Genomic DNA, 21,495 nt, shown 5'->3' with positions numbered 1-21,495 from the left:
ATATAAAAATATAAAAGATCTTAAATATAAAGAAATGAGAGGTGACACTGGAGTTTTGCTTTGTGTCTTTCAGTTTAGTTTATTAGACACAACCACAATCATAGGGAAGACTGCTGATTGACAGTTGTCAAGATGAAAATCCACAACAACCTCCACAAAGAGGTTAGGCCACAGAAGGTCAGTGCTGAAGAGGCTAGCTGTTTGCAGTGTGATGTATTGAAGCGTAATAATAGAAGGTTGCCTGGAAGGGAAAAGTGTGATAGTAACAGAGATGATCGCAGCCCAGAGAGAATTGTCAGGACAAGTCAACTGAAGAGCTTGGGCTTTACAAGGAGTGGACTGAGGCTGTTGTCAGTGCATCAAGCGCTACCACGCACAGACATCTGCAGGAAAGGATATCCAATGTTGCATTCCTAATATCAGGCCATGCCTGAACCAGTGACATCAGCAGCAGCATCTGACCCGGGTGAGGAGAGAAAGAACTGGACTGCTGCCCAGTGGTCCAAAGGTTTCAGATGAAAGTAAGTTTTAAACACAATTTAGAGTCTGGAGGAAGACTGGGACAGAATCCAAGGTGTTTTAAGTCCAGTGTGACATTTCTGCAATCTGTGATGATTAGGGGTGCCATGTCACCTGCTGGTGGTGGTGATAGTTGGTCAGCTGTGTTTTATCAAGTCCAAAGTCAACACAGCCCTCTACCAAGAGATTTCAGACCACTTCTTGCTTCCATCTGCTGACAACATTTATGGAGATGATGATTTCCTTTTCCAACTGGACTTAGCACCTGCCCACAGTGCCAAAACTAGTAATAAATGGTGTGGCATGTCTGATTGGGCAGCCAACTTTTCTGACCCGAATCCCACAGAGAATCTATGATTTCTGTTGAGTACTGTGAGTACCGATGATGAGAATCACCCAACCCAGAAAAACAGAGGATCTCAAGGCTGCTATCAGACCAACACCTCAGCAGTGCTGGAACCTGATCCCCTCCACGCTACGCCTCATTGATGCAGCACTTCATCAAAGAGGTCATAATCAAGTATTGAGCATATAAAATGAGCATGCTTTCCGGAAGTTCTATTCTAAATCCTTTTTTGATCTATCTTAAGAAATATAACTAAATATCTTGAGCTACAAACCATAATAATCAAATTAAATTTAAAGCAAAAAAGGTTGAAATATTTACATTTACATGCAATAAATATAAAACATATTAAAGTTTATCTTTTAGAAATAAATTAGGAAAAAAGAACTTTTTTAGATGCACTAGTAATGCACAAATACACCTGACAAAAACAATCACCACACTGATTATGATGCCTTTAAATTCACTAATAGATATAAGCAAAACATATCTAAGTTAGGTCTATTTGAAATCGTGGCATTATGGTGCAGTGGTTGGCACGGTCACCAAACAGCTAGAGGATTCTTGGCTGAGGCTTTTCTGGGTGGAGGGTTCAGGTTTTACCTTGTGTGGATTCTCTCCGGCTACTATACCTTCCTCCCACAATCGAGGTGCATGCATGCTAGTTTAATTGGTAATGCTAAACTGTCTGTCCCTCTGTGTTGGCTCTGTAATAGATTAGCGACCTGTAAATGGTGAACCCTGCCATTCGCCCTTTGACGACAGAGACAGGCTGCAGACCCACCCCCGTGACCCCGAATGGAGAGGCTGTTCAGAAAATGAACGGCTGGATGGATTTATGGTTATGAAAATCAACGGATCTTTCTGGAAAGTATTCCATGTCCAAGTAAGAAAACACTGTTTTCCCCAGATCCGTCATGCTTTATATTAAAATGACTTTTATCCTTTTTACGTGACAAAGAAAACTAATCACCTTCAATGTTTATTTTTTAATTAGTTCCATGTAGCTGCCTGTAGTGTTTTCACAAGTGTCTGTGTATGTAGTTTCTGGAGGTGTTTCAGACTCAGGTGTTGTATAATTGGTAGATTATACCAAGGACTTCATAGAAAGAGTCCTAAAGCCTCCAATCATAGCCAGGCTCCAACATTATAGGAAACTGATATATATATATATATTCCTCTCCTCGTGCCCTTATAAAAGGAATCAGATATCAAAGTCGATAGAAAAAAATCTATTATCTAAAAAGTCTGACACACTTCTTTGCCCCAGACAGCAAGAAATCTATCATTTATTACACCTCGCGAAAATGAGCTTTTCCCCTTATCATCACTAATTATCGCCATCACTCATGTTAAATTGGTTATAACTTCTTTTTTCTTTTCAGCTTTAAATTTTCAAAACCAGATAAGATGCTCGTGTAATATATGAGATATACTTTCTATTACATAAGAAACTTACTGTAAGCTACATCCCGTAGCCTAATGTGCATTACAGCAATATAATTTCCATCGATGTTTTGATCTTAAAGCATGTAAGTTACACTCATGATACACTGTTCTTGTTCATTACCGTGACTTTAACGGAAGAATCTAAACTTAGAAAGATCCTGGAAAGCTCCACACACCTTCTAACCTCACACAGCTCCCTTAAGAGGAGCTCCCTTAATATGCAGGCCTAAATTTAGCCTGCAGATGGTTTCTGGCCTGTTGGGGAAGTGTGTGGGAGTGGAAGGTCCTCAGGTTTAATAAGGAAGCAGTTGTGGTCAGCAGACACACATGAGTCTAACGTCTGCTCGCTCTAAACACGCTTTGTATTGCACTAAGGTTTTACTTCCCATAGTAGGAGGCTTGTCTCTTTGTAATGTTTTAGACTGTGGAAAGCATGCAGTCAGATCAACAAAGTTGATGTAAAGTTGTTTTTCTTAACAAAGGAAATAATCTGTGATCATCCACTTCAGTTGTCTTCTGTCGTCTTTCAGACCTTTTGGCATTGCTGAGCTGGTCAGTGAATTCATTCTTGTCAAGACTGAACCAGATAGTTGATTTGGCCACTTCTGAAGTTGTTGCTCTCTCTGTGGTAGGTTTATTTTAATTTTTCAACCTAATGATGATCTCCATCACTTATATCACTTTGGGTTTCCTGTTAAGAATTCCAGTGAAGAGTTACAAAACACAAGTTTGACACATTATCTTCAGATATTATATCTGCTTTAATTTACATAAAATATTGGAAGACCAGCACTCACCTGACCATGACACCACTGTCCATTTACATTTGAGCCTCTGAACATGGGAACTGTGAATGAAAATGGCTGTACATCTTAAACAGTTAATGCAGTGCATTTCTTAGACCCCTTGACCTAAAAGTTGTTGTGTCACTTTTGGGCTTAACTCTATGTTTTTATTGTCTTTGTTCAGGTTGGGATCCACCTGTTTGTTTATTTTTCAATTAACAGTAAGCAAAAAGTGGCAATATCTGCGGCCGCAGGTCGTGTGAGGAAGAGAGAGAACCCAATAGCAGATTACGCAGGACAACAGGAACCACTAAACAAAAACGAGCCATTTATTAAAGTTGATACAAAACAAGGAAAAACCAAAATGAACCGAGAACCTAAAGTGGGAAATACTAAAAATACAAAACTTGAGAGACACAAGGGCAAACGAGTAGAGACTCCGAGAAGGGACACGGAGAGACTGAGACAATATATACACAAGCTGGGAAACACAGTGGGAACAAATTAGACATAACAAGTAAGAGAAGGAAACTGATCGTAAAACACAAGAGACAAGGACTATCAAAAAAAAAAAGGAAACGCACTGAAATGCAGACTAAGACACACAACTTGATGCAGGGAAAGAGTGAGAGGGCACAAGAGAGGGCGAGAGAGATGGACAGAGAGCAAGGGACAGAGAGAGAGAGAGCGACACAGCAAGGTAAATAAACAGAGACGAGACTCTGAGGAAAAGACAGAAAGAGGGGAGCGCTAAAGGAAACCGAAGAACCTAAAATAACCCTGAATCAGATAAATAGCATAATGAGAAAACTCATAAGAAAAAACTAAACTAGAAAATGTAACCCACTCTTCACGATCAAAGCAATAATAAATTAATAAGATTCACAAAGTCCAGAATACCAAACACTGGGTCAAAGACCTGGAACCATGAAAATAATAGTAGATTTCCCCTGATTTTACATAAAATAGAAATAAAAAATAACAGAATATATTTAAAGGCATGATCTGGTTGGACTCTGCTGAATTTACTTTCTGTTACTGTGGTGCAAGCTCCTTCACTCCTGCAGATGCTTGTCTTTTGTGTAGAAATTGTGTACTTTCTCAGTCAGTGATTTAATTATATAGCAGGAGGTATTGATCTCCAATTACATAACCACAAATTATTAAAAGTACAAAATACATGAGGAAGCTGAGTCTCTAATTTGGGTTCATTCGAGGGTCTTTAGTAATTGAATACCTCATACAGGATCATTAGTCATGTCACTCATGGGCCACTAAATAGGCCTGACTAGTAAATCAAACACGATCAACGTTTCCATTAAGAGCATGTTTTTAGCATCATGATTTGTGTCTGCAGCTCGCGATTTTAGTGATACTGTGCACAGCAGTGTGATCGTCCTAGAAAGTGTTTACTAGCAACAGTGTTCCCACACGTCTTCTCCACGTACACACAATCCTTATAAATTTTATACTGCAAACCGACTGTAGTGTACGTAGCCATCAAGAGGCTTTAGATATCTGCCACGTTCTCGCAGTTTACACACAACATGTCCTTTACAGGAAGACGGCGCCTTGTGTGGTGTGACAGGAAATGTGTTTGCATGCCCTGTGTGTGTGTGTCTGTCTGCATGCCTACCTCAAACTTTGTATGTGGTTTTCTCCTACCACATATTGAACTTTGGTTTTATACTTTAGCTCATATTTCTTTTACTGGTGCAGCATAAGCGTACATATGATGGTTTTTATTTTTAAACAAGGACATTTCAATATGGAAGGCATTTTAGATATAAACTCTGATCCATCTAACTGATAGTAATCACAGTAAACAGTAAATGGACTGGTACTTATTTAGCGCGTTTCTACTATAACTGAGCACCCAAAGTGTTTTTAACTACAAGCCTCATCCACACTTTCATACAAGGACTTTTTTCTCTACCTAAGCACCTTCTTACACGCTTACACTGCAATGGATGCGTAAGGAGCAGCTTGGGGTTCAGTATCTTGCAGAACAACACTACAGGGCGCTACAGACTAGAGTAGCTGGGAATCGAACCATTGACCTTCTGACGGTAGACAACCCGCTTTGTCTCCTGTGCCTAAATGCTGGAATTAACTTTACTTTAGCAATAGAAAATAAAATAATAATAGTGATGATGATGGTTTGGGTAAAATTTAAATGCAAAGTCCAATAATATTGACACTGAAGTTGAAAAATAGTGACAGTGATTTTGTCATTTTAATTTTTTTTTTTTTACTTGCCTATTTTACTTTTTACTTACTTATATTTTTATTTTTCTGTTGAATGATTAAAGTTTTTAGGAATGATCAGGTCCTATTTCGGTCTCAAGGCCTTCCTCTTTGTCTTGTTTTTAGTAATCAAAAAAGTGACATTCTTAAATGTACATTATTTCATTAAAGTTGCATTTTGTTTTTGTTTTGTTATTATTATTATTTTTTAATTGAAGAGTTTTCTGTTTAGGGTGGCACGACGGTGCACTGGTTAGCACTGTCACCTCACTGTAAGAAAATCTTGTGTTCAAAGAAAGCTGATGTTCTCTCTGGGTTTTCCCACAGTCTAAAGACATGCATGTTAGGCTAAACGGGGATACTAAAGGTGTGAATGTAAGCATGAAGGGTTGTCTGTCTGTCTATGTTGGACCTGTGACAGACTGGCATCGTGTCCAAGATGTACCCAGCCTCTCACCCTATGATAGCCTTTTAATTACAGCAATCCAGCAGGTATTCTTCCTGAAGTCCACAAAACATTTTACACTGTTTCAGTGGATCATAACAACTTTCATAATGTCGCATTTATGTGACAAAAAGGGGATCCACACAAAAGGTTTACTTGAACAATAGATAATTGTTTAAACATAAGCTAACCAAGACATAAAACATCAAATGGGGTGGATGCCAAGTGCAGTGGAAGAGCGAGATTGACCAGTTTTTCTGATCCAGGTGTTATAACCTGGAAAGCCCAGGCGGGTTAGCTGAGGTCTCCCCTATGCAAGCCACTCACCATTATAAACAGGCCAGGACTTTCATTGAGACAACAGGAGGGCTGTCACAGCAATGACACAACTCTATTAAAATAATTACATCTCTGTTTAATAAAAGGCTGACTCTTGGTCCAGATGGATAACCTTGATATTTTCCTTTTTTTGTGTAGCTTGCTATTTCTATAATTGATTGGCCTTTTATGTTGTTTTTGAAGTAAAACTGAATTAATCTAAGTTATGAAGTGTGAAGATGTGTGTTTTTGTGCTTTGGATTGTTGGTCAGACAATAAAAGCAATGGATGATGTCACATTTGGTTAAAGGAAATGCATTTTTCACCTGTTTTTTGTTTTTGTTTTTACATGTTATACACTATACTAAACAAATAATTGAATATTGGGGGCGTTTCTTCAATAATGATCACTAGTTGCATCTCTAAGCTGAACATATGGGACATTATTGAAGTCTGCACTGTTTTTCATTGGTAGGATTGGCATGTAGCAAAGATACATATCTGTACTTGAACCTGTGGCAGTCAACAGCTAAAAGCTCTAAAGCCATGATATCCCTTTATTTTCATTTTAGCCCCAAATGGCACAAAAACTGCACACAGAGAACTGCCAGCGTCTGCTGATCCAGTCCCTGTTTTTCACCACTAGGTGATGCTAATGCATCGTGAAAGCTGACGCCTGCTGACTTATTGGGGAGGAAAACGGGATGCAGTCAATTCACGGTGGACTCAAAACGTTTGAGAAACCACACAACCATTTGAAAAGTTTATTTCTACCATACACAAACTGTACAACACAGCGCATATCTTTATTATGAAATATTAAAAGTAATAGGAAGTTTCAATTTACAAACTACCTTAACTGAAAAAAGCATTACATTTTAATGTAAAAGAAAAGAAAAATACAGTACAATTTCATATCATACTAATATCGTTCCACAAAAAAGCATTTCACATTACAAAACATCAAATACTAACAGGGAAAAAAAATAAATATTATTCACAAAACTTCCTGAGCAAACAATGTGTGGTATAGGAATTACATATAAGAAGTTACAAAGAAAAAGATCGTTAGATTTAAAGACTGTGATTCAGTTTTTAAAAGATTAAAATTGTTTAAAATGTGTCGAGTATTTGGATAAAACAGGGTCTTGTTTTTCTGTAATTTGGCTCTTCTGCTGTTACATTTTCATCTTCAAAATGTCCTAGGCTACATGTTGTTGATGTCTTTTTGCAGAAATTAAAAGAAATGTATTGCTGAAATGGATAGCTCTTTTTTTTTTATTATCTGGGGATTAACCAGCCGGTCCTTTTCTTTTATCAAGGTCAGTATGGGCAACTAAAAACACAAAATAACTCATATACAAAAGTGCAATTGATGCAAACAAACAACTGATTAGCCAACAACTATCATTTTTCTATATTTTTTTATTTTTTTTGCTTGTAATGATTGAAACTAAAATGCAGGTTGCAGTGGTCGTCAGCTCGGTTTTGAAATAGCTACTGTTCAAATCTGCCCAAGGATGTTCAAACTGTAAGACTGGCTGAAATGTTAAGGCCTTTAAGCAGATAAGAGATATCCACTCCTTCTTATTTGCCCCCTCTCTGCGCTATCAAAGGAAAAAAAAACAAAACAAATTAACACCAGACTTTCAATCTCAGTCATGATATTTCAAAACCTGACTCTGAGATTACAGCTACTGAGACAACGGCTTTCAAACAGTCATCAGGAACGTTTCCGCCTATGAAAATAATTGTACTGTATATTAAATCAGACACCATTCACATAATACTGTCCTACCACAAAACATAGTACTTGTATATTTTTATGGATTCATATACATTTAGGCACATACTATATGCACACTCCAAAGTGTGCACAGAAGGCAGTTTAATATCTATATTTTTTTGTTTTGTTTTTTAAAAAAAAGAAAGACATCTTGACAAAGTGATCGTTTTGATTTTTGTTGCACTCTTTTTGTGGTCACACTATGCAAAGCAGTATCCGACATTCAGTTCACAGAATGATGTTGCATTTTTGCTCAGTGTCACCTCCTCATTGCATTCAGCTGTTATTGGTTGAGTAGAAAAAGGTACAGTACATTTGCATTGCAATTTCTTTTTTTTCTCTTTTAAATCTTGGTGTTCACTTTGTCTTACCATACATTCAGTCTCCAATAAGGAAAGAAAGCAATGCTTAAAAACATTGATGCTTAGTAGTTTTGGTAGGTTTTCACTTTGAAGGGAGATTCAACTTATGTTCTAATAATAATAATAATAATGATAATAATAATAATACTAACAATAATATAGGTTTTTCAACACTAGGTGGCGAAAGTATGCCATGAAATTGGAATGTGCTTCTATGTAATTTACAATGTGCAGAAAGTCAAACTGATTTCTCAAATATTACGCATTTACAGTTTTTAGAAATAAATAAAAATCGAGGAAATAAATACACTGATGAACAAATATAGTAATAAATAGCAATAATATAAGAGTGACATGAACACATACAGATTAAAATCAAGCAAACCATACAAAATAATTAAGTGCAAGAGGGGTTAAAAAAAAAACAAATCTCACCAGGATAAACATATCGAGTGAATGCAGAAACAGTAGAAGCATTACAAATCTGGCTGGTAATTTTCTCAGTGCAGTGTATTTACCGGAAAATGCCAAACACATTTCCGAAAGCCTTGTCTTATACATGCAGCCAAGCCAGCACTCTTCAGTAAAATAGAGCTATCTAGTGTCATTATCCCAAGTCAAAGAAACCTCTTGGTAGCTCCACAGCTTAAACATGGATGCCCTTAATAGCCTGTTTGATATTATCCAAGAGGGCCTTGCACTCTGGAGAGTATTCATGCTCCGAGTTGTTGTACATATCAGTTAATGTGTTCACATAGGCTTCAAAATTATGCTCACTGATGGGCCCCTGCAACAAAAACATGTTTGACTATTAGTGAAAACAGCACAGCAGAAATGACAATTTCAGGAAAATGATTATTTATTTTTTTCTGGACAGGTTAAACACTGTGAGCTGGAGTGGATACTGTGGTCAAGGCTTACTGTACCATTTGAGGCAGCTGAATGTCTGTTAGACTGTTAATAAGAGCTTGGCTTAGGTGAGCCAGCTCCTTCAGTAGGCTATCGTTGTGCTGTTCGATCATCTTGTTTTCCTCTTCAATTGTCTTCAGGTTACATTCCATAGAGGAGATCTGCTTTCGGGTACAAAACAACAGAGATCTCATCAAATTGAGCGGGCAAAGATCTCGCGCCTTTATTTTAACCAATGATTTTTGTGAGAGTAAATACTTACCTGGGTTTGGAGCTGCATCATGTCTGCTTCTATTTTCATGTTGGATTCGTTCAGTTCTTTTATTTCATGATCCAGATGTTGAATATCATCTTTGTTTTCAACACCTGGGTTAGAGGAGATAGTCTAATTTATCATGTTCCAGCAGAGATCACAGATTTTTTTATTTTATTCATTCACTGGGTTTTTTTGTACCAGTATATGTGTCACTAATAGAAAAAAAACTTGCCATGCCACACAAAATGTCAGAGTAGCTTACCACTGCTGGCTTTAAATTTGATAGTCATCATCTCTTCCTCGGAGTACTTTTTCTTGATATTTTGTGCGTTCAGCGGGCAACCGGACAAACTAGTTCAGCAGGCCATAAATGACAATTTTAGACAGGAGAAAATCACCGAAACGACTAAACTTTAACATCTTCAAGACTGTGGATAGAGTAAGACTGCAACATGTCGACTAGCGGTATTGTTTAGAGATAAAATGGAGGACAGGCGGCCTCACCTTCTGTGAGTGGCAAACACATTATTGGCATGTCCAAGGCCATTGCAGCCAGGCAAGGGACAATGGGGCAGTTCCTGTTTATTGGACTTCCAGGCAAAGGGCATCCCATTGATGGACGACTCCTTCTGTCTTTTGGCAGCGAGTGGACAACTGCCTGCACTGCGGTGGGATGTGTATTTTCCCGATATATGGCCCTGTCCGTCACATCCAATTACCGGACACCTACCGTAGTGACAAACAAAGAGGATGAGGCGCTGAAAACATGCATACACTACGGAAAAATCTAACTAGCTTGCATTTAATAACATTTGTTATTTTTTGTGCTACCCACTGAACAAAATCATCCAGCTGCGCAAAAACAACAGCAACTGCTTTATTGTCAAACTGCAAAAAAAAAAAAAAAAATCTCTGGGACCATTAAAATAAAAAAAATCTCTTTCAATAACTAGACCGGAAGATTTGTTAACCATTAAGTTGATTAATCCATCTAAATGCTGATTAAAAAATGAAGTCGCCAAAAACTAGAGATGGGCTATGAAAAATCACATTAACTGTAAGTAACTAATCCTCTAAACTTGAGTTTGAATGGGCCCTCTGTTCACTGTATACATTTCCAGGTGGATGGTATTTGTGTTTGAAAACATAAGCACAACTCACATTGAATATCATTAAGAGTTTGTCAGTTGCATTTTCAGGCCTGTTTTCTGCAGGTCAGTAATGGAGTGACATGAATTACAGATAATTGTCATGTATCCCCTCATGCGAAAGAATGTAATTTGGAGGTGGCTAACCCTTTCCCTTATTGATAAAGGTGAAAGGTCACCTGAGATGATACAAATGGCACACATGCTGTGGAGTGCTGCTGCAAAAAGCCTGTTTCAGCATTTTGTTACTCAACAGCAAAGCAGCACTTAGAGGACAAAACAACACTGGTCCCATTACTTACATCTACCACAGGTAGGTAGCTTGATGCAAGGCACCCGGACAATGGAGGCATGCCATATGGCCCACTATTTACAATAATCTAGGGACATTTGCTACCCTCCCCCTTTCTCTTCCTTTCTCTCTTAATGTGTATGAGATCTATTCCAGTTTAATTCCTAAGCTCGTGCCCTTGCATTAGTAATTAAAAAAAACAACAAAAAAAAAAAATCAGTGTCCAGATGTATAAGTAAACAAGGGCTCATATATCAGACTTTGGATTTAAGCTGCAAATCAATTCCATTATATTTTTTTTCCAATAACACTTTAACAGACAACAGTGATTAAGCTCCAAATGAGTGCAATGCCATCACAGCCGGCAATTCAACATTTTCTTAATATACTATAATTATAAAGAAAGCACTCTGTGAAGAGTGATAAGCCAGATATCCCATTCAAAAACTAGAAAAAAAATACAAAAACCCTGGTGAAATCCTGCAGAAAAAAAACATGTTACTAATCCTTTGAAAATAATTCACTAATGTTAGGACAAGAGAAGTATTATTTTCTTTGTTTAACTTAATGGCCTCCAGGTACTATACCCCCGGGCACAAAAGCATGACGCATTTTCCCAATGTTTTCTGTTGTTTTATTTTTAAAACAGAAAAACAAGCAAACAAAAAACAAACAAACATGACAGCATAGGATGAGCAAAAAAGAAAAAAGAAAGAAAGAAAAAAAAATCGTACTTAAGCTCTTGCTCATCTTTGTCATCCTTGTTTGGTGTGAGCTTCAAACCTCCTTTTCTGGCACGTGGACATCCTGACAAGCTGAAAATGGTTGGAGACAGTGAGTTAACTTGAAAGAATCTATTCATGAGGTACAATAAAGGCTGGAATTGTACAGGCAGCCGTGAGGTTTAGGAAGTTGCAATTTTGCATGTTTTTTTAAAAAAAAAAAAAGATAAGTTTTACTGCATTAGCACATATGTAGCTGAAATGTGCCTATAGATGGATAGACAGATAAAAAGGCAGTCAAATGAATCGAGAAAAACAAGAAATCAAAAAGTGCAGCGTGTTTTTAAAGTGAGACTTTCACCATCTGTTTGAATGCCATGCATCTGACAAATGTATTTCATGCTCAGTTGTGATGATTTCTCTCAGCTACCTTCTGTGCGAAGCATAGTTCCCAGTCACATGTCCAGATCCATCACAACCAGGTGTTGGGCACCTGCAGGTTGAGAGACACAGAGACCAGGTGCTTTTTACAGCAAAAGACTGGGAGCAGAGCTGGGGATTCATGCTAATATGCAGAAAAGTAGCACAAATAGAAAACAACTTCATGTTGAGTAAATGGAAATCATGCATAATGTGAAGTGAAAAGGGAAAGGAAAAGGAAAGGAAGGAAAACAAGATGACCCAAGCTGAAGCAAAAACAAGCTGCCTAGTTTAATGTGAAAAATCCTTTAGCAACAATAACAGTTTTCAGAACACATACTTTAGTTCCTGAGAGTTGGCTGCCATCAGTGATTTGAGTGTTTTGTCAGCGAGGGGACATCCAGACACACTAGAGAGGATAAAGAGCTAACAGTCATTTTAATTCACTCTTTGATCACGACTGAATTAAATAATCTTAATACAATGCACTGCATATTTATACAAAATTACTTTAAAAAAACACAATTCTGCTTGTTCGTCACGAGAAAGCTTTTTTGTGTCATCACATTTTTAGCACATGACATATGCTGCAAAAAACCCTACGAGCTACAAGTGACAAGTTTTCACTTGTAATAATCAACATAATTAAACAATAAGCATTGTTTCCCTTGTCTATATATCTGCTAGCTGGTACTAATGAGAGTGTAATTAATTACAGTACCTCCGATGTGATGCATAATTCCCCGTCACATGGCCACTGCCGTCACAGCCTGGGGTCGGACAGCTGCATGAGAACACAAAGCATTTAATACGCAGATTACTCCACTTCCCACAGACTTTCCCAAGCTTGAACTGAATCTTTCTTATACAGGGGGAACCTTTTTATGTTCATTAGAGAGAAAAAAAGAGTTAGTACAGCGGAAAGTTTAGTAGAAATTTTTCATTACATTGCTCAACATTCAGTTTAATAATGTCTCTGAATGTCACAGGGGAGGGGATCTGGTGGGGGGGGGGTGCTGTGCTGCGGAAACTAGAGGATCCTACGTTTCTCGTGAGGAGACCCAGCAGAGCATGCACTCTAACTACAAAGAGTCAAGAGTTGTGTTAAGCTTAGGTCGGACATACGGGGAGAAAACTCACTTTTTAAATAGATACATTTCTTCTCCACATGAACCTGCAGACATACCAGTTACAATCATATGTAACAGTGAGTTTCATTCCAGTGTTTTGACCCACTATTGGAACAAATGTATGGTTTGGAGTGACACTTTTTCTTATTAATACTGACCATCTGCCAGCTAAAAGGAATGATCACATCACACGTGTCTGGCTCGATAAAGCTGCTGCGAGATGTTTCGCTGTTTAATCCCACATACCTCAGAAGCTCTTTCTTCGAATCCCGTAATGGCAGCTTGGCCTTGGAGCTTAACATGCTGCTATCTCCCTGGTAGTGTTGGTCTTCCAAGGAGACCTGATCATAATCCTCCTGCTGAGGCAGAAATAAAATAACAGCATGACCTTAACTGTCCGAAGTATCAGACATCACTCTGCAATGACCTGAAAGTGAATAATTAACAAAATCCCTGAATAATACTCTTAAAACAAGTCCTGGGGGTTGCGGTGCACGACGCAGACGAGATTACACTTGCAGTAGTAAACCACACATCCATTTAAAGTCATATTTAATCCACGTGTTGTTTGTGATGTACAAACTCGACGTATGGGCCTTCTTTTCTGTGCCATCACCAGATGTTGTGTGTGATGTAAAAGCAGGGCAAATGTGACAACTCTTAATACGTGGTACAAATGAATACCACCTGTGAGATCAAAAGAAACGAAACCTTTAGAGCCCAGATTAGACTCATTCAGACCCTCGGGCAATAGATAAGCACGTCCTCAGTGTAAATATAATTCATACATCTTATAGATTAACAGATTTGGCTCGAGCTTCTGCTTGGTCTTAGAACATGTCTCCATAAATGCTCTTAGAAACACTGCATGTCATTCAGCCTGGGGGCGAGGTCTACACTTGGATTTTTTAAAAATTTTTTTAGGTAGGTTTAAGTGTATTTTTAGTCAAACTATTGAGTAAAACTGAGTAAATCTGGCAGCACTGATACATTTTTTTGTTTGTTTTAATTCCTGTCGGTAAGGAAATGCTATGAAACAACAATCAAGGTGAAAATGAAATGGTAACACATATCAGGATACTAAATTCCTGAAAATTCATTTTTCCCTCCAGTTTCCTTACAAGATCTGTGTAATCTGGTGGCAATGACAGAGAAACTGAAGAATTAAGAATTCAGCGGGTAGATTTCGGGAAATGACTGCAGACGGTATATTTAATAGCTAAATACATGAATAAAACACACACAAAAAAAGAACCTAATTAGTCCTGGAGGGAGTTCAGGCATTAACTTATTTGGTTTATTTTCTTATTTATATTTTGTCTCGCATATAAATTCATCGTTTGACCCGAACATTTCTGATTTGGATAATCCAAATCTTGTTTATTTTATTTCTTTTTTTTACCTCTTTGTCCTGTAAAACGCGAGCTTTGCTGAAGTTGACAGGGATGGGGCTCTCCCAGCTGTCTCTCTCACACAGCGGCTGGTAGAAGGCGGGGCTGATGAGCACACTCCCACCTTTGGCCACAGCGGACTCAGGGGGAGACAGCGGGTCGTCGGGAGGCGTCCTGCTCTGGGCTTTTACGTTTTCCTTGCACTTCTTCATGCTCAGGTCCAGGGTGCCGTTTTCATCCACCTCTATGAGCATGTCCTAAAGACAACAAAGGTGAAATGCACAAAATCTGATGTGCTACAGAAGAGTACAATAAATCGGATGTGGCTTATGAAAACAAATAAGCCAGAGGATAAAATTAAAAGGCATTCTCTAATTACAGCCTCAGGAATGTAAATAAGACAGCACAATACCTCATTAATATGACAATGAGGCAATATGGCAGACTTGAACCCCAGTAACATTTCTCTGTAAACACGAAAACTGACTTGAAAAGCAGCGCAAACAAACAGTGTATTTAAATAATACATACGGTGGTTATCTCACACCAGACAAAGTACCAAACTAAGCCAGCGTTAATTCTGCTGAACACAAAAAAAAAAATATAATCACTGGTGTGTAGTTTTTCAGTGACAGCTGTGTCATCTGTTTTCTGGGACACACAACCAAGATGGCAGCTGGGGGGTGGCTGCTGGTTTTAGGTCATCATTATTATAGCAAAAATTAAAAAGCTTAATGTGGCATAAGTTTCCCCGCTGACAGATGTGTTTGTCGTTTTTGTGCTGAAACGCAATAGCATGATGACTTATGGCTGTTTTATGGTATTAAAAGTTGTACCTCATTAGATGTTAAAATCCTTTCCCATAAATGGAACCAATTATTCAATCCATATGTTTCATTAGACCCTATACATCATTATTTTTTGTAACAAAGAGAAGTGTGTGTGGGATCTTTCAAATTAATTAAAGGGGATAATTTTCATGAACACTGGATGAGGCCGTCCAGTTTAATTATCCAGCCATTTGATGGTGTGTGTACCTAATCAAAATAACATCACTGTAAAACTAAAGGATGCGCAGACTTTTTGTGATTTATTTTCCCTCTAACGTCAGCTGGAGCTAAAAACAAAGACTCTAAATCTATATGTGGTTTTTTCCATATAACTGACACGTAAATACGGCCTTTAAACGTGCAAAATTATTCCGTTTTCAGCGAGCGTTTTTCTGCATTTGATATTTCAAAGCGTATAAGTTAAAGCACCAGACGACATATCACACTCTAAATATGGCCCCCTTTTTTTCAGACTTGAAAGCTGTTCTTTATTTTGTACGTCTCTCCAAGACAACTAAGCTGTAAACGAGAACAGATGATTAACTTGCTAACACTGTTTTATTCATTCAGTGGGCTGGTACCTGGTACAGGGCCACATTCTCAGCTCAACAAGCTGGGAGACAAGGATCTGTGCTGTGTAGGTGTGGAAACCTTGAATCATCTACAGTACAGTGTGCATGTATGTAACCCACAGAATGCGATCAATATTAATCATGAAGTGACTTGGAAAAAAAGTTGACTACAATGCCATATTACAGATAATGACAGCAGAAGAGATTTTGGATCTACGCTCTTCTCCAAAAAGAGTTTGGATTTTGTGTGAATTAAACTTTTGCTATGTTAACTCCTTTATCTGATGGGCTTAATCCACTCAAATGCTTTTAAAGACTATCTGGTGTAGACACACAGCCTATGCTGGATCATATAACTAAGCAAAATATCCTCTGCCATCTGCAGCGGGCAAGATGCATTCTCAGACAACAGTTCAAGGTTTTTACATGCCAGCTGATGTCGAAACAAAATACAATACCACATGTTTTATTAAAAAAAAAGGCGAGTAGTTGTAATTGAGAAAGAAGGCTGATTGTACTTCTTCTTTTGATGTGATTACACAAATTTTCATTTGTGTACATTAAAGCTTTATAGAGTGGAAACCTCCTTGTTTTTGTGCCACCAGAGTGCCAGGCTCTCTTTGCCAAATCCAGTCTTTTGATGTCTTCCCTTTTTATACACAAATCAGAGTTCCTTTAAAAATGACCACATTAAATACCTTTCCAAGTGGTCTAATTTGATTACCTTTGTGGAGGTTGCCAAGGGCCGGTCGGCGACAGCCTCCATGTTCTTCCGGTAGCGGGTGGAGAGGTTAAGGATGGCGGCTGTCGCTGCTGCGGCTTGGAGACCGTCTTCTTTTTTGAATTGACTCGGCGGGCTGTGTTGACCAGAGGTGGGCAGGCGGCCACCTGGAGCACCAAGGAAGCCAGGATACTGCTGAGGGGCTAAAAGACAAATAATTAGCAAATCATTTAGATATTGAGACACCAGGTGTTCAACCCAAACTTAAAAGTACCCAGAAAAAAGAGGAGAATTTCTGTTGTTGTTTTAGCATCAATCACAGATATTTAAATAAAGGGCAGTCTTTGCAAATATATACAATGTAGATCTGTGTCGTATGTAGATAGAGGTTGTAATTAGTGGCTAAAAAAAAGCATCCACATTTATCCAACATCCTTATTTACAAGTGTTTTTTTGTTTGTTTTTTTCAAAAAATGTGTGAAACTTACAATCAGGGTAATGCATCATTTCTGGGTCCTGGTTGGTCCCCATCAGAGGCTGCTTGCCGAAGACTTGTGCATCAAAGCTGGCGTAATCAAAGCGAATTCTGCTGTACTTGTCCATGTCTTTTGTGAGGCTAGTTTGTAAGGCTGCTACCGGGTGAGAGAGCCTATAGTTCAGCTGGTTCATCTCGAATTTCTTTATTAGGCCGAGGGCTCTACGAGGAGGAAAACAGATGACAATAAAATGCTTTACCGTGGTAAAGAATCGCCTAGGAACTTGTGAGAAAGGTGCTTGGAAAGTTAATATAAAGCAGTAAAGAGCAGACATTGTTTTTAACCATTGAGGGATGCCAGTGCTTTTGTACACTCAGAGTCTGGGATCTGATGTGTGTTGTAGATCCACAGCCAGGTTGCCAGACTAATTAATATAGTAGGAGTGGGCATCCTGCCCATGATATATCCACAGGGAACAAAGAGTTCTGCTCTTTTATCATCTCTAATAGAGAGGAACTCACAGGGACCAGCAACCATTGCTTATGTCTGCTTGGAAAGCTCAAAATAGGCATGTTCTGCTGGGATTGCTGAATAAAAATATTCTACACCGCCCTTAACAGTAATAGTGTTTATCACTTTTTTGCATAACCTCAGTTATGTCTGTAGAACTTCAGTCCACTACAGAGCTCGCTGTAATTATTTTCCTGCATGTGACCACACTGAGAGCACTGAAAACGTCATGTGGCAAAATACCTCGGTGAGCGGTCAGGTGTTTGTCTGCATTTCAGGCTCTCATCCTGAGGTTTGGAGACTTTCACTGCAGCAGCGATGGGGCAGCCTGAGAGACTGGTTAGGGAGGAAATCAAACACATTAGCTTAATACTGTAACTCATGTATAAACAGGGTGCAGAGTTTCTAATGGATTTCTCCTGTGGATGTACCTCCGGTGGGTGCTACGGTTGCTGTTGACATGGCCTCTTCCTGTGCACCCAGGCGTAGGACATTTGAGGACATTCTCGTGCATCGCCAGGACTGAGGGGATGACAAAGAACAGACAGACATGACATAAGCTCAGATAAGCAAAGATAAACATTTCTAAATTAGCAACATGCGAGACATAATCAAGCTTAAAGATTAGGATGGTAAACACACAACGTATATATACGCAGAGCATTTTGGAAATAAAACAAATACATTTTCCTGCATTAAGTAAAGATTTATATAACCGGCACATTAGAGCCTACACAGTAAAGATCCTACAGAGACAGAAGAAGAAGAAGAAAAAACACACACGCACACACAAACGGCTTTTCTCATTGTGAGGAATGCTGTAATGTGGCTGAAATGTAAATAGCTTAGTGCAAAGAGAGAGCGTAACAAGACAGCTGATTATATTCTTCAAAACAAACACGTCGTTAAAGGTCCGCTCTGTATCCTTAGAAACTTCTTTTCTGTACATATCCTCCAATTAGTTTGTTGGAGTTGTCTATTTATTTTTGAATACTGCGTTAGCTAGCCCTTTGATTTGCAAATACGGCCTCCAGTCTAAGAGCATGTGCTTTTTTGAAAAAGTTAATTACTTTTTCTGTTCCTTTTGTAACATTACTGTTTAATGTTGAATGTTTGTTGAGTTACATTGAAATGACTTAACAATCGCCAATGTGGGGGAAAAAAAAAAAAGAATTCAATATTCACACATTACAACACATTACGAGAAAAAGAGGGAGGGGGAGAGAGAAAATCCTTTAAGTTTATTTGAAAAGTTTTGTGCACGTCTTTGAATTCAGCTAAATGTATAAGCAGGCCTTTCTTGTTTTGGGCTCGTGCTAAGAGGATTTCAATTACCGTCGGCTGATTGTAAAATGTAAAACTGGCCGTTTTTGTGAGTGTAAACCATCCATTACACTGTTTGCACACACAGAACCGCTTATGTGACTTACTCTCTGGGGGGACTCGGACTTTATGAGGACACCCAGACAGACTCCTGTGATGAGGGTACAAGCCGGTGGCGTGACCAGTGCCATCACAGCCAGGAGTTGGACACTTTATATCCTTTTTATCTGCCCGTGGAGAATCTGTAGAGTCAATAAAGAAAGATTTTACAATAAAGAAAACACCATAACCACTAAGTGATGGCAAAATGAATGCAGCTACGCTGTCTTTAAGAGTAGAACTAAAGAAATAAGAGTGTCATATTATATTGTATATATTGTTCTGAATGCATATTACACAAAGGTCAAGAAACTGAAATATCATGCAAAGTCAGCCTCTCTTTTTTTCACAATACCATCTATTAATCTGTCATTTTAGTTATGGCTGCAGTTTAACGGAGAGCATTCACTTCTTAATGCCCACCCATCGAAAGATTACATCTAGGATTACACATTTAGCTGCAGTCATTTGAAGAATCAGAGGGAAACATGAGAGGTACTTTAGGAGGATTTAAGACTTATGGTCATGGTTAAATATCCAGTTGATTCCTATCAAAATCCAATATTCTGAGTAGACGCAATTCCATCAGAAAATTTTGTTCTTTTTTATTTTAGACTGTTTATTTATTACTTCACTTGTTGCCAAAATGTTTTTAGTCTTTAAGAGGATTTCCTCCCTCTGATTACCCCACCCCCCTAAAAAAAAATGCTTCTTTTATTCCTTTTAATGTTTTCTGAGCGCCCAATCATCCAAATCACAAGTGGTCCATCTGATTTAAACTGGATGAAACTGGATTTTTCTTTAGATCAACCTTTTTATTTCTTATTACCTTTTCCTCCATGATAGGTGAGTCTGCCGTCCATCTCCATCATTCTGTGGTGCCTCCTCTCGGTGGTCATCTGCTCCATGAGGAACCGGTCCATCTCTCTGTAGGCATGGTGCAGGACCTGCCTTTGCTCTGTCTGCAGAGCTATGGCCTGCTCCAGCAGGCTCAGGTTTACCCTCCCTCTGCTCATTTCAAGGCCTCTCTCGTGGAGGCCCAGAGCCCAGGCGTCTAGCCGAGGCGGCCTATCTGCCTCTGCTTCCCCTTCACTGTCCGCCTCCGTGGGGAGCAGCCTGTATCGTAAAGCTTCAGCCTGAAAAATGTTCGCTCTGCCCAGTGGACCACCTAATTCTAAGTGAGGCTCTTCTTTCACGTGCCCATTCCTGCCTGTAACATCTTCAGAGAGTCTGGAAGGACTGCAGTCTGAGCTGTTCACCTTGGCAGACAGAGCCAGAGGCTCCCACTCGGCTTCCCTCATGTCTCCATATTGACTCTGTGGCGAGGACGTACTGCTCATCCTGTCGTGACTTTGGTCTTCTTCATTATTAAGAAACTCCTCGTCATCTTCATCCATCAGAGGTTCAGATGTGTCCGGCTCACACTGTGGCGAGTCAACAGACGTAACTTCAGACCAGCCAAGGGAACTGCTGGACTTTGCTGCCGCATCATGGCAGCCATTTTTGTTAGTCACTCCATTGACCGTGTTTAAGTTTCCATCTAAAACAATAAGACAACACTGATTATTCGACACGTTCAAGTCTTTGCATGCTGAACTTGCTCATTTGTGACCCTTTAGTCACATAACATGATAAGAATTGTGCGCCCATGGTAATCTTCTGTAAATCCTTTTAAGGTTTTAGATTTTGTGTTACTTTTCTATGAAAAATATCTTGCGAAAAACATGTTTTTATAACCATTTATGGGATTTAAAAGAGTACATGATGCACTGGAAAGATAATCACAAGGTTGTCAGATTTCCAAGCAATTCCTCAAGCATATTTTAGATAACATACATAAACCTTCATTCTGCTAGTTCAACATGAAACCCAGACATGAGGAAGACAATTGTTTTTTCACTTTGTTGTTGTTTCCAATTGGAGCAACAACCCAATATAGATTTAGGACAAGATTATGAAAGGATTTACACTGTGTTGGGTGGAAAACATCAGTTTATAATTAGTTATGTGTATTTTAAAGTGCAAGCCAAGCAGCAACATGTTGTCATCCGAAAAACCGATTTGAAAAACATAATGTACATCTTGTTTCGAGGGATAAGAGCAAGAAAAGTGAAGAGGATTCCTGCAAACAGAGAATAGAGAAAATAGATAAAAGAGACAAATCTCTGTAAGATGGTGCTGTGTGTGTGGCAGAAAATGATTTAGGAAAAGCCAGCCATACACCGCAGTCACAAAACTGATGATAATATTTGTTGGGTACAAACGGGAGCCCGCTTTGCCCACAAAAATGAGAGACTTAGTGAACTTGACCCAAACTTGCTGAAAATGTGAAATCTTTGGCTTAATTTGATTAGATTAAAAAAAAAAGAGCCATTACAGCGCTTTAAAAAATAATAATTTTCAGGGCATTTACATGGAAAATTAATGGTTGTCAAAGTG

At 38.7% G+C, this 21,495-nt stretch overlaps 1 protein-coding gene across 4 annotated transcripts in view; it reads right to left on the bottom strand.

The window, feature by feature from the left end:
• Positions 1 to 7,387: 7,387 nt before the first annotated feature.
• Positions 7,388 to 21,495, bottom strand: part of st18 (ST18 C2H2C-type zinc finger transcription factor) — a 41,473-nt gene continuing 27,365 nt past the window's right edge. For 3 of the 4 annotated variants that reach the window (XM_040020264.1, XM_040020292.1, XM_040020281.1), the window contains exons 7-23: positions 19,886 to 20,596; positions 19,065 to 19,199; positions 18,066 to 18,156; positions 17,878 to 17,970; positions 17,137 to 17,345; positions 16,652 to 16,851; positions 14,537 to 14,782; positions 13,381 to 13,493; positions 12,726 to 12,788; positions 12,345 to 12,413; positions 12,015 to 12,077; positions 11,597 to 11,677; positions 9,927 to 10,148; positions 9,685 to 9,773; positions 9,429 to 9,532; positions 9,184 to 9,330; positions 7,388 to 9,044 (exon numbers count right to left, since the gene is read on the bottom strand). In XM_040020264.1, coding sequence (XP_039876198.1) covers positions 8,904 to 9,044; positions 9,184 to 9,330; positions 9,429 to 9,532; positions 9,685 to 9,773; positions 9,927 to 10,148; positions 11,597 to 11,677; positions 12,015 to 12,077; positions 12,345 to 12,413; positions 12,726 to 12,788; positions 13,381 to 13,493; positions 14,537 to 14,782; positions 16,652 to 16,851; positions 17,137 to 17,345; positions 17,878 to 17,970; positions 18,066 to 18,156; positions 19,065 to 19,199; positions 19,886 to 20,596 — 2,777 coding nt within the window. In that variant the 3' untranslated portion in view covers positions 7,388 to 8,903. The remainder of the gene's footprint in view (positions 9,045 to 9,183; positions 9,331 to 9,428; positions 9,533 to 9,684; positions 9,774 to 9,926; positions 10,149 to 11,596; positions 11,678 to 12,014; positions 12,078 to 12,344; positions 12,414 to 12,725; positions 12,789 to 13,380; positions 13,494 to 14,536; positions 14,783 to 16,651; positions 16,852 to 17,136; positions 17,346 to 17,877; positions 17,971 to 18,065; positions 18,157 to 19,064; positions 19,200 to 19,885; positions 20,597 to 21,495) is intronic. The other variant, XM_040020273.1, reaches the window with a different exon arrangement.

Source organism: Simochromis diagramma, unplaced genomic scaffold, assembly GCF_900408965.1.
Source record: "Simochromis diagramma unplaced genomic scaffold, fSimDia1.1 OVJJ01000205.1, whole genome shotgun sequence".
Classification (NCBI taxonomy): Eukaryota; Metazoa; Chordata; class Actinopteri; order Cichliformes; family Cichlidae; genus Simochromis; species Simochromis diagramma.
The sequence above is the reverse complement of the archived record's forward strand: the minus strand, read 5'-3'. Positions and strand labels throughout refer to the sequence as shown.